The sequence below is a fragment of the Nansenia antarctica genome (assembly GCF_963989245.1).
Source record: "Nansenia antarctica genome assembly, chromosome: 3".
In the NCBI taxonomy this organism is placed as follows: Eukaryota; Metazoa; Chordata; class Actinopteri; order Argentiniformes; family Microstomatidae; genus Nansenia; species Nansenia antarctica.
In genome coordinates this window covers 47,594,819-47,608,181 of record NC_137688.1, presented here as the reverse complement: position 1 = coordinate 47,608,181, position 13,363 = coordinate 47,594,819, and the positions used below count along the sequence as shown (strand labels likewise).

General features: G+C 44.7%; 2 protein-coding genes across 2 annotated transcripts; both read left to right on the top strand.

The window, feature by feature from the left end:
* Positions 1–1,747: 1,747 nt before the first annotated feature.
* On the top strand, positions 1,748–6,346 carry klhl41b (kelch-like family member 41b; the record flags this gene model as incomplete). The annotated part of the gene is made up of 6 exons (XM_080525413.1): positions 1,748–2,881; positions 3,222–3,379; positions 3,688–3,795; positions 4,295–4,480; positions 5,371–5,517; positions 6,235–6,346. 6 exons carry the CDS (start codon positions 1,748–1,750, stop codon positions 6,344–6,346), a joined length of 1,845 nt encoding a protein of 614 aa, XP_080381539.1.
* Positions 6,347–9,769: 3,423 nt separating this feature from the next.
* On the top strand, positions 9,770–10,813 carry LOC308154156 (2-oxoglutarate receptor 1-like; the record flags this gene model as incomplete). Its single annotated transcript, XM_080527331.1, has 1 exon — positions 9,770–10,813. One exon carries the CDS (start codon positions 9,770–9,772, stop codon positions 10,811–10,813), a length of 1,044 nt encoding a protein of 347 aa, XP_080383457.1.
* Positions 10,814–13,363: the final 2,550 nt, after the last annotated feature.

Sequence of the window (13,363 nt, the reverse complement as noted above, 5' to 3'; positions counted from 1 at the left end):
TCTACAAGATAATACAGACAAATAACTATTACTATCTACAAGATTCATTCATTGTGGATTGTAGAAGATGTACAGTTGGCTGCTGTTCTACTATGAACGAGATAGAGACAGAGATAGAGACCACAGTGTCGTTGCTGTTTTAGTGTCTGACTTATCTGTCCAATATAGGATCATTTTGAGATGGCTACCACTTGTGAAACCAGTCCCATTTTAAACGGAGACTATCTCTCCACATGTATCATGCTCTGACAAAAATACGTTTCAAAAGAGTCAATAAATATCTGTGAAAGTAATTGAATGCTTCATTTTTTCATCAAGTGACATCTGATTCATGTACTTGAATAACCCCTCACACTCACACATGTGCAGTGGCTAACATTAGTTAGTTAGGTGACACTGCTGTCCTATTCAGACTGTGTGCTTATGCATGGAAAACTTTAGTCAGGTCTATCTTTACTATCACAAGAGAAGTTACTGTTACTGTAACTCCCAAGACTTACACAAAACACTTTATCACACTCCAGAATAGTAATACTAGTTAGTTCACAGTCATCCATTGCCATAAGAAATAGCTCTAAAACCTTGCAATACCCTCCACAATTCTCCATATTAAAAAGCATGTTTATATTTAGCTAATTATTGCTTATGAGAACAGAAACATCCGAATACATTGTGATTGAGGACAAAGGGGTTATTTTGAGAGCTAGTACTTACTGCCCCTCTCCCTGACAGTTGACCTTTAACCCATGAACAACAAACCCAAAAGGGAAATGAGGAGGAGTGCTGATAGGTGGAGAGAACTGCTTGTCACCTGTTGTAGACCACAGCTGCTGCCCAGGCCTTTTCAACCCTTTTCTAGTAAAAACCCTTGGGCTTAATCCAATCAAACGTGCTGTATGTTGCTGTAAGCATGTCCCTTTTTCTGAAGGCCTGTAAATACTCTCTTCTGATACTTCTGGTTTTCTGAATAAAATGGTGGTTTATGTGGGTAGTAGTTATGTGTAAAAATAATAATAATACCAAATAATAATAGAGCATTGACATTGCAATGGTTTGATTGAACCTGCTACTAAGATATTTTAATACAATCTATTGTAAAGAGCCACATTGAGAGAGATTATTTGTTTTGTTTTGTCTCGTTTTGTTTATTAGGATCCCCATTAGCTAATGCCATGACATCATCTAGTCTTCCTGGGGTCCGACTATCCGATTATTATATTATGTAGCCCATGTCTTTGTTTAGAAAGTGAAAAGATAATGTACATGACAGATTCCAAACCAATTAGTCAACAAGCGAATTTAATATTTTGGCGGGGATATTGGGCTTTTGAATTTGACAAAACATCAAGATCCCCTAAAAAGTACTCAACTCAACCAAAAATGAGGGTTAATACTCTAGTAATAGTAGTAGACAGCATTGTCATTTCTAGAAACTGCTACTGTAGTCAAATGACACTGCTGAAGCTGAATCACAGTAGGCTAATCCCCATCAGGAACACCCAGTTGCTTCTTTCAGTCTGTGACAGCTGCATGAGTCGGGCCCTGCATTTGGCCGAGGCAGATTCCTCTGGACTGAGAGGAGGCTGGGGGTCTATATTTAGAGGGGGAACAGGATTAAATTGCAGGGGCTTCAGGCTGGGAACCTTTTCTTTGCTCTGCCTTTTCTTGACAGGACCTGGTGTCAAGAGGACCTGTGGACAACATCTTCTCCTCTCCACAAGCACAGTTTTTCCCCTCCTGACACAAAATGGACCCTACCGCCATGAAGGAGGAGCTGCGTCTCTTCCAGAGCACCTTGCTCCAGGACGGTTTGAAGGAGCTGCTGAACGAGAACAAGTTTGTGGACTGCACACTGAAAGTGGGCGACCGCAGCTTCCCCTGCCACAGGCTCATCATGGCCGCCTGCAGTCCCTACTTCAGAGAGATCTTCTTCTCTGAGGATGGCAAGGAGGTGGAGGCCAGCAAGGAGGTGGTCCTGGATGATGTCAACCCCTCTATCTTGGACATGGTCATCAGGTATCTGTACTCAGCCGAGATCGACCTCACAGACGACAATGTGCAGGACATATTTGCCGTCGCCAACCGCTTCCAGATCCCCTCCGTGTTCACGGTGTGCGTTAACTACCTGCAGAAGAAGTTGTCTCTGACTAACTGCCTGGCCATCTTCCGCATGGGTCTGGTCCTGAACTGCCCCAGGCTGGCCGTGGCCGCCCGCGACTTCATCGCCGACCGCTTCGAGGTCCTGGCCAAGGACGAGGAGTTCCTCCAGCTAGCCCCCCACGAACTGTTCGCCGTCATCGGCGGGGACTCCCTCAACGTGGAGAAGGAAGAGGTGGTTTTCGAGGCGCTCATGAACTGGGTGCGGAATGACAAGGACAAGCGTGTCAAGATCCTCAACGACGCCTTTGAATGCATCCGCTTCCGTCTGCTGCCGGAGAAATACTTCCACGACAACGTGGAGACTGATGACATCATCAAAGGCGACCCGGAGCTCCTGAAGAAAGTCCAGGTGATCAAAGAGGCGTACGGGGGGAAACTTCCAGAGAAGATCGAGAAGCCCAAGAAGACCGGCGAGGAGGGGGCAGAGGGGGAGGATAAAGAGGGGGGCGAGGAGGGCGAGGATGAGAGCATGTTCCCAGGTTACCTGAACGACAACCGCAGGCATGGCATGTACGCCCGTGACCTCATCGTGATGATCAACGATACGGCGGCGGTGGCTTACGACGTCGACGAGAATGAGTGCTTCCTGGCGGCCTTGTCCGAGCAGATCCCCCGGAACCACGTCAGCCTGACGTCAATGAAGAACCAGCTCTATCTTATAGGAGGACTGTTTGTGGATGAGGAAAACAAGGATATGCCCCTACAGTGCTATTTCTACACGGTAAGTGTAGAAGAAGTGTAAGAAGTAAGAAGTGTGTTGAGACATTCTAAGCTACTGAATGAAGGTTTATTTGAATTGTACAGTTTATATCCAGTTCTCCATCTAGAACTGTTCTATAAGATATATCCAGTTATATCTTATCGTGTTTTCAAATAGTTTTTATAGGTATAGTATTTGCCGTTATCATCAAACAAAGTAACAATCGAAAATGTTTCTTTGATAATGAAATAACATTTTAGTATTCACATTGACTTTGATATTGATTATGTAAAAGGAGAATTTTACTGTCTCAATTGATTACATTTGTTCCTGTTTATTTACAATACCATCCTTTTATCAGTTGGACACTCTTGCATCCGAATGGGTAGCCCTTCCACCCATGCCCTCTCCCAGATGTCTGTTCAATATGGGCGAGTGTGGGAACATGCTCTTCGCTGTGGCTGGAAAAGACCTCCAAACCAACGAGTCTCTTGACTCTGTAATGTGCTACGACATTGAGTGAGTGTCAATCATATCAGATGTACAGCCTTAAATATATTAATATTTATAGCACTTTACAGATGCAGACATAGGGCAACATGTGATGCCTCTTAGCTGTGACATGTACATTCTTTCATGCGTTGATGCCTTATTTACACTGTTTCATGATACTATAAGACAACATAGTGTGCGATGAATGTGTGTGTTAATTGTATAACACTACATAAGAATGGGCTTCAAGTTAAGAGTAATAGACAGTATACCACACCACTGGAGTTTGTGTTTGACCCAGAGTATGAACCGTCTGTTCTATAATGGTTCCCTAGGAAGACGAAATGGAGCGAGACCAAAAAGTTGCCTCTGAAGATCCACGGCCACGCTGTGCTCTCCCACACAGGCCTGGTGTACTGCATTGGAGGAAAGACAGATGACAAGTGAGTACCCCCCCCCCCCCCCCCCCCCCCCGTGTGTGTGTGTGTGTGTGTGTGTGTGTGTGTGTGTGTGTGTGTGTGTGTGTGCGTGTGTGTGTGTGTGCATGTGTGTGTGTGTGTGTGTGTGTGTGTGTGTGTGTGTGCATGTGTGTGTGTGTGTGTGTGTGTGTGTGTGTGTGTGTGTGTGTGTGTGTGGCTAAACATATGATGTGACACCTGCAGCTGTCTGTGGTCTATCATTCTAAGCACTAGACCAAGCACTAGCACTATGCAAGACCAATGAGCTATGCTAGTATAATGTACAAGTCTGTGGTTTGCTGAATATGGCAGTTGTATCACAATATTTTCATAGTTATAGTGGTAATATATACAGTATATTGCAGATTGGAAGTGTTTAGTCCATTCAATCCTTACTATAGTACGTCACAATGTACATTTTACTTTATACTGTAAGGACATTTGCTTCTATTTAAAAACCTTCTCTTATCACTCTCGCCCACAGCAAAGCCCTCAAAAAGATGTTTGTCTACAACCACAAGCAGTCTGAGTGGAGGGAGCTGGCTGCTATGAAGACAGCCAGAGCAATGTTCGGAGCTATCATTCACAATGGGAAGATTGTGGTGGCTGGTGGAGTCAATGAAGAAGGCCTCATGGCTGCATCTGAAGTCTACGACTTCGGAACAAACAAGTATGTAGAATCTCAATATTAACAATCAATCTGACTCGTGATTTATGAGTTCTTAAATCCAAGTGCAGTGCGTACAATCATCATTCTTTAATCTAAAAAAAGTCAAGGCGTTTCTGTATGTTAGTACTGTATTCTGTTAGTGCCACTTCACACAGGTCGATGAATAGATGAAATCAAGAAGGCTTGATTCTTACAGTTCAGGGATGATCAGGGATGCTTTTCATTGGCTGCTGCGGCCATTTCAGTCCAGTAAAGGGCCTGACCTCTTGACCTCACCAGGAACACTCTGGGTGCTAGTTATTTAAGCAATATCACACGAGAGGGAGTGTGTTATACTGAATATCAGCACGGCTGTTATTCGGTCGTAGGTACGAGGCCTCAGGCCGATTACCGAAGACGATCACAGCCGTGCTGATATTCAGTATAACAGCACGACCTCGAGTGTGATATTGCTTTTATACAACAGTTCTACAGCGCGATTTATTAGTTAACAGTAATAAGCGACAACAGATTATGATTTGTTTGTTTATTTAATCATAAAAATAAACAAAAAATAGTTCCGCAACTGAACTTCAAATGGACTGTTGCCTAGTAACCTGAACACAAAAAAATGTAGTCTAATTAACGGTCATTTAGTAGAACATCTGTGAGGTGGAGTGATACATATAGTTAAAAGTCCCAGTGCTGTTATACTGTATATAACTCATGGAATGCCTCTTGTCCAATCAAATGACTTGGTCGGAACTAACTGTTGTATAAAATACAGTTACTCCGATTAGGCTGACTGACATGTTCCATCTCTGGTGACTGAAGAGTAATCTAGCCTCTTTCGGGTATTGTAACGAGTGCATCAGTAACAGTCCGATTTCTCTTCCCTCTCCCCTCCCCAGATGGGAGGACTTCACAGAGTTCCCCCAGGAGCGGAGCTCGGTGAACCTAGTGAGCAATGGGGGGGTCCTGTACGCCGTCGGGGGCTTTGCCATTGTCGAGATGGAGAACAAAGAGGTGGCCCCCTCAGAGGTCACTGATGTTTGGCAGTAAGTCCCCCTTGTCTGTTTACTGACAGTATACTACTCATTAGCCGGTTTTCCACAGCAGGGCCTACGCTGTGTGTGCCAGTTGCATGTCAAGGTCACACTGTGCTGTTGCTTTTCCACAGTCACTCCCAGGCTTCAACAGGGCTGACAGGCCTCTTCGGTGCTTCAAACTCAGTCTTTTAGCTTCCTCTACCCCCTGGACCTTATGAGGCCAAACTGGGCTTAGGGGCGTGGTTTCGAGCCAGAGTGGGATATTCTTATCGTCCAACTGCTTAAGTAGGCTAGCGAGCTTGGTGGGTGGCGAGTGTAATCCAACTTAGCTCTCTGTACTTACACAAATGAATGGATTTGTATAGCACTTTTTGACAAATACAATTGTCATAGTCAAGTCCTTAAGCTACGAGAAACTGTTGGGAAACCGGAGAATTTGACATGTTGCTAGTGTCTCCATAGTTCACCTTACAAACTGCAGAACGTAAACAAACTGTAGCTCATACGGGGCGGGACTAGAAAGCTCAACTGTGGAAATTTAAACAGGCTGTTCACTAAGCTCAAAGTACTGGACATTGAGCACTAGCTGGCTAGCTAGTAAGCCTTGGCACGCACTGGCACCACTGTCGAAAAGCAGCCCAGAGGGCTCTTCATGTTCTTTTGTTATGATCAATTACCAAGTCATTTCTTCACTCCTCCCTGTGCTCCCTTCCTCCTGTGTGTCAGGTATGAGGAGGACAAGAAGCAGTGGAGCGGGATGCTCAGGGAGATGCGCTATGCAGCTGGGTCCTCCATCGTGTCCATGCGCCTCAATGCTGCCAAGATGCCCAAACTCTAGACACCCTGCCCTATAGAGCCCGCTGATACCCGCTGGCTCAGGGGTCACCCCCGTCCTCCCTGGGTCATCTCTTCTTTTTATTTCAGCAGAGCGGGCATCACATGACAACTCAAATGTGGACTTGTAGAGGCGGTTTCCCAGATACAGATTAAGCCTAATGTTGGACCAAATCACACTTTCAATGGAGATTCTCTATAGAAAATGATTTTTGTTTTGTCTAAGACTAGGCTTAGTCTAGGTCCGGGAAACCAGCCCTTAATGCTGGTTGTGTCGTTACTTATCTATCTCTGAACTCAGGTGATTTTATGTACAATAAAAACCAACACTCACTTCTGCCTCACTGAAGACCGCCCCAGCAGAGTGTTTCATATTCGGCTAAAGCTGTTTCTCTCATTGTAGTTCTAACCACACTGTTTTGACCTCTTTTTTTTGTTGTAAAATAAACATTTGTAAACTTGTGTTTTTGACTACTAGTAGTAGTACTGAATGAATGAATGGTCTTTATTGTCATTGCTATAGTACAGGTACCAAACAACGAAATTTAGGAGGGGTGGCTCCCCCGGTGCTAGGAAAGAAAAAAAAAAAGAAGAAAAAAAAACACAAGAAGGGAAGGAGCTGGTTTACATAAATAAATAAAGGCTATGTACACTATCCACTATACTATACTATACAGATAGATGACTAGGGTTGTCATATTGCACATAGTGTTATTGCACATTAATTTGAAGTGTCGCAGTTTGCAGGCTAGAAATGTACATATTTGTGCCTCAGCACTACACCTGATTTTTTTCAGTCCAGCAGCTGCCATCAATCCGTCCAGACTGTCCAGGGCCCAGAACCTAGGTCTTTGCTGTGTTCAGGGCCTAGATGGCCCTGGGTAGAAGCTGTTCTTCAGTCTGTTTGTCCTTGCGGCCATGGTCCTGTACCGCCTTTTCGAGGGCAGCCGGGTAAAGTGTTCGTACCCAGGGGGGGTTGGGTCTCTGGAGATCTTGGAGGCCTTCCTGAGACAGCGTGTGTTGTACAGCTCTTCCAGAGAGGGGAGGGGGGGCGCCGGTGATCTTCTGTACTGTACATTAACTTAACTTAAAGGTGCTGTACAAAACAGTTGTCAATCCCTGAGAGATGCATAGACTACAGCATGTCATTGCAACAGCAGAGGAAACACTGGACCATGTGACATTCCAACACTAGAAGGACTTTAACAGTGAAATTGTATTCTCCTCTGTTTTCAAGGAAATATCAATACATTTAGGCCATAAGGTTGTTGTTTATTCACACCGAACGAACTGCATCAGGATCCAACAATAATTCTATCATAATATAATAATTCTACTATAGAATATAATTCTTCAAATTATTATAGTAGACCATTGTAAATGACTGTGAACACCTACACTAACTACTTCTACATACTCTCTTGTAGAGCTGAGTGGGTGTGGAAGTACAAGAATCATTCAGTAACAATACAGTACCTGTATTTAACAACATCGCTCTGCTCGCACCCTTATCTTATTCTGGTTTCGTGTTTGTCATGTCAGCAACCATCTGTGGGCGCCAAGTTTAACACAATGACATCACAGTAGTAGGCTACTAAGCTAGTGCAGGTGTGGAAATCACCTATAGTGTTGTGTATCCACTCCCATAACTCATGTATCACTCATAAACCATCAGCTGTGAAGCCTACCATTAGTACAGGAGGAAATTCTGTACTGGACGTAATGTAGAGGAGCTGGATAATTGTTATCTGTAATAATAATTTAAAAAAGAAAAGCAAACAAAAAGAGCTCTTTGTGGCTATGGAGAAGTGGAAGTAGTAGCATCCACTGCAGGTCAGGTGACACAATGTTCCTCTTGATGGGCGACTCTGCTGAAGGATGCTACTTAGAGAGGGAGGACAGACCGTAGGGTGGCTGTGGGTTAAGTGAAAGGAGGAGAGTAAACAGTCAGGGAGAGAGAACACACCGGTGAAGGAGCTGCACTGTGACTGTGAGTAACCACGCAGTATCACACTGTACATGAGACTCAAAGAGTAACGCTATACATTAACATATCATTTTAGGACATTATAAATTGTTCTATTCCATAGAAAGTGAGCTATATTTCTTATAGTTTAAACAATTCATTGGTTTACACAGTTATAACCCATCTAATAAAAGTGTTATCATCACTGGCTACAGGGTACCAAGTGTTGGCTTGCGTTAATCCTGTGTTCAAGTGACCAATTGATTTAGTGCAGAGAGGGACAGATGGGAGCTTCATGCGAAAGCTCCTTAATTCTAGCCTGCAGAGTCAGCTTGTGTCTGACAGACACACCAACGAGACTGCTGCCTCACACCCATTATAATGATGAAGGGAAAAGGAGCTGCTAGACTGAGGTCTTGATTGTGTAAGTTGATGGTGTCAACCACACTTTGTGCTCTTTACCTGTGGCTGAATATACTTGTACTTGTGAGACGAGGTGAGAGACACACACACACTCACACACATTCTGTAAAGGAAACACATTTATTTCGCATCGGTAAGGTTCAGATCAGCTCAAGCACGTAGAATTCATCTGATCAAGGTCTTGGTGATGCCCTGATTAGTTGAATCAGGTGTGTTAGAGCAGAGCTGGAAACGTAAGCAATTTACCATGAGTGGAAGGGGGTTGTGGAGACATTTACCACTGGTACAGGGTTGTAGCACGAGGCCACAGAATATAGTCCCATAAACAAGATCAACGATTGCATTGTAGGCTAGGCAGGTGTTCTTAAATCAGATTGATTGGGAGGCGCATTGATACTGGAAATGCGGTTGGAGCTGAACTGAAGGGCGTTGGGGTATTTACCACTGTTGCTAGCCAATCAGAATCCAGTATCCAAAAATGCTGGTGTAGAAAGAACTATACTTCCTTCAGTAGGAGTGGGTCCCCAAGGCATGCAATCAGAAACACAAAGTAGATTCGGATTACAAGGGAGAGATGCTCAAAGTGTTAATGTATACTATATCAATGGAGGCTGATGCAGGACTCATTGTAATGCATGGAACGGAATGAGGAACTGTATCAAACACATTCCATTCAATGCATTACAATGAGCTAGTCCTCCGATTTCTCTCTCCACCAGCCGTCACTGCTACAGTATATGTATGGTGGCTGTGGCTCAGGAGGTAGAGCCGGTGTCTACTGATCGCAAGCCGCCTCCTGCTGTCCACGTGTCGAGGTGTCCTTGGGCAAGACACTGAACCCCAATGAGTGGGCCCTCGCCTTGCATGGTAGCTTGCCGCCATTGGTGTGTGAATGGATGAATGAGAGGCCATTGCAAAGCGCTTTGGAATAAGGCGCTATATAATTGCAGTCCATTTACCATTTACCCATATATGCGTATTCATCTAACTCCGGGTGTCCATCTCTGTTTAGGTCTCTCTACCTCAAGCACCGTCACCATGTCCAGTACCAGCTTTTTTTACCACGCCAACAAGTCAGACCACCACTGCACCAATGCAGTGATTCTGGTGAAGCGCTACTACCTGCCTGTCATGTACGGCCTCATCTTCACCGTGGGGCTTGTGGGTAATCTCACCTCCATAACCATCTACTCGACCAAGCTGCGCCCCTGGAAGAGCAGCAGCATCATCATGGTCAACCTGGCGCTGACGGACCTCTTCTACGTCCTCAGCATGCCTTTCCTGGTCTACTACTACTCCAACAGTGACTTCTGGACCATGGGCGACTTCATGTGCCGCTTTGTGCGCTTCGTCTTCCATTTCAACCTCTACGGTGGTATACTCTTTCTTACGTGTCTGGCGGTGTTCCGCTACGTGGTGGTGGCGCACCCCCTGCGGGCGGCCCGGGTCCAGCAGAGACGCTGGGGCATCGTGGCATGTGCCACCGTCTGGTCCGTCGCCGCTGTGGAGATCGTGCCCATGGTCACCATGATCGACATGGTGGAGATCGACAACAAGACCTTCTGCCTGGACTTTGCTAGCAACGACCCGGCCAAGGTGTGGTGGTACGGCTGGCTGCTGACCGTGCTGGGGTTCCTAGTGCCCCTGGTGGTGGTGTGTCTGTGTTACGCCGGCATCGTCCGAGAGCTGGCCAAGGGGCTCCGCACGCACAGCCGCAGCCGGATGCGGGCGCGGCGGCTCACCGTGGCGATCCTGGTGGTGTTCGTGGTGTGCTTCCTGCCGTACCACGTGCTGCGAGTGCTTAGGGTGGACACCCACAGGAAGGCGGAGTCAGCGTGCATGCTGGAGCACTGGGTCCACGCCGCTTACATCATCTCCCGGCCCCTGGCGGGGCTCAACACCTTCTTTAACCTGGTGCTCTACACGCTGGCGGGGGACAAGTTCCAACAAGCCTTCCTCAGTATGTTCCTCTGGGGCCGGTGGATCTCCAAGGACAGGTCACGCCAAAGCCTGGCTGTCATCAGCAGAGCCCACAGTAAAACAACAGAGTCCCTACCTGGGTCAAAGACAGTACACAGGTGAAATACTTTGGAATGAGCTGCGCTGTATTGTATACTCGGTGGTGGTACAATAGTCCCAAAAGCGCTCAATCAAGCACACCTGAAATACTTTCAAATTCTTGATATATTCAGTCCAATGATGTCATGCTTGTGACAATTATTCCCGCGGTCACAGGCTCCACCTGGTTCAATGCTGTAGGTTTGTTACCGGGTTACAGGTTTATACTTTTGTATTCTGTACATTCATATGAGGTTGGTAAACTTTGTAGGGGGTTTTCATATTTGTTATCTAAAAGATTGGGTTTGTTTTGTTTTGTGATTGAAAAGTATCAAATGTTATGTTGACCATGTGATGGGCCCTACTCTGTAAACAGTATGATTGTTAAACAGTATGTAATCAATAATATAGTACTGTTGATATGTAGAGACGTGTTTCTCACAAATTAACATGTAATAGGCCTATTTTCAGGTTCAACTGCAGCAATCTATACACAGTATGAGATTGTATGCCCCATGCGTACTTATGGTAGTGTGTTGTTATAGGAATCCTCTCCAATGCCTAGAAGGAAATATCAACATAATACCCTGTGCTTGCAGCAGTGCCAATAGTGCCGTTTTTGTTTTGTTTTTCATTGGCTCAAGCCCATGGCATGTGTCAGGCGCTAACATGATTCAGAAGTCAAATGTTTGGACTTTTATAATTTTAGCTCTTTTTTCTCTTTCTCTTTTGGCTCTTCTTGGAAGGGCTTGATGCCAACCCTCCAACTCAAGGCAAACAAAGTTGAAAGGGACTTAGGTATGATCTGAAAGGAAATAATCTCAACTGAATCTCAACTGTTATTTTTCATACGTCATGAGGGTGACCTCTTGATTTACATCTTTTTAGAATGCCTCCTATGTCCTATCATAGATATTTCAGTCAATATAGGAACCCATTGAACATCAGTTAGTAGCATTATGAGTTATTTTACAGTCTGGTTAAGCTGTTATGATGGTCTGTCCATCTGTGTGTCTGTCTCTTTCTCTCGCTCGCTCGCTCGCTCTCTCTCTCATCTTATCACTTCCTTATCTCCACTAGTCTCTTAACAACAGACTCAGAGCACTCTGCGATGAACTCGTTATGTCATAAAGGGTAGCAAGTGTTAAGTCACTTTTGGCAAAGCGGCTGGTCTAAGGACATGTTGTAACACATTACGCACATATATATTTCTATATTATACTTTATAGCTGTAAAGCTGTAAAACAGTAGTCTGTAATGAGTAGATATAAACCACTATTGAGTATGAGGGTTCCATTTTGTCCAGGGATATTGGGAACAATACGGTCAGAAGAGTTGTTTTAAGAGCTGTATAATGCATCAGCTTCAACGTTATATTGCTCTCTGCTAAGCCGACCAGAACCCCGGAACGACTCATCTCTTGTCAACAATGAGAGATAAAGGGAAGCCCTAGCCTGCCTTATTTGTTCTTTCCAAATGATGTTTGTTATCATGCTAGGTTTCCTGACTGCCATATGGCATGTTCTTGCCTTTATGTCTCTCTTCATGCCTCACCAACTTTTTTAATGTGCCAGCTCATTCACGTAGTTCATACCCAACGTAATATAAGTAGGATTGGTGAGGTTAGAATAAGTAAATTTACTGTGCAACTAAAGGAGCCTTGTTGTGTCGTCAGAGCTCCCTTGAAAAAGAGATTTATATCTCAATGGGACTCACCTGGATAAATAAACAATGAACAATACATGAATAAAATAAATATATATTCTCTCTCTCTCTTTCTCTTGCCATGACAGCTGTTGGGGAGCTTGAGGACTGCAGCTGGGACTAGGCCTACTACTGGCTATTTTTGGTACAAACAGAACTGAATTCCTCTTTCTCCTCCTTCTTTTCCTCCTGCTCCTCCTACACCTCTTCTTCTTCCTCCATCGCTATAGCTGTGAGAGCTATCATGAGCAGCATATGAAAAGTCGCAGCTGCATGAATTGCAATTTCAACTAAGTGTTATTTGTGTGCATTTCAAGGGAGTCAGTTCTTACAGGGTCACCCAAGCTTCCTAGGTTCTCTCGTGGGCTTGTGCAGGTGAGTATGTGGCCATATTAGGGAGAAAGGATTTCAGATAGCCTCCATTTATTGCTGCGATGTAGTCGTGGCCAATCAAGCTTTAAATGATGAATTTCAGTCTGAACTGCCACTAACCACATTTAATGGCTGAATACCGAGGGGTACTCCCCTCATGATGGAAGAGAATTTAAATAGTTTCTGACACCCTGTCTATAGGGCCACCAGCATTTATTTCTAATGTTTTAAGCTGTGTGTGTGTGTCATGAATAACAGACACTATGAACAGACATGCCGCGCAAACACACACACACACACACAGGCACAGACAGACAGAAACACACACACACACACACACACACACACACACACACACACACACATAAAAACTCCACAGCAACGGAATGCAGTATTTTTATTAAACAGCTTTCCTGCAGAGAAAACATTTCATTACGTACAGCAACATATTCATACCAACAGTAAGTAGAATAACCTTATGTGCTTGTAGAAAAACAA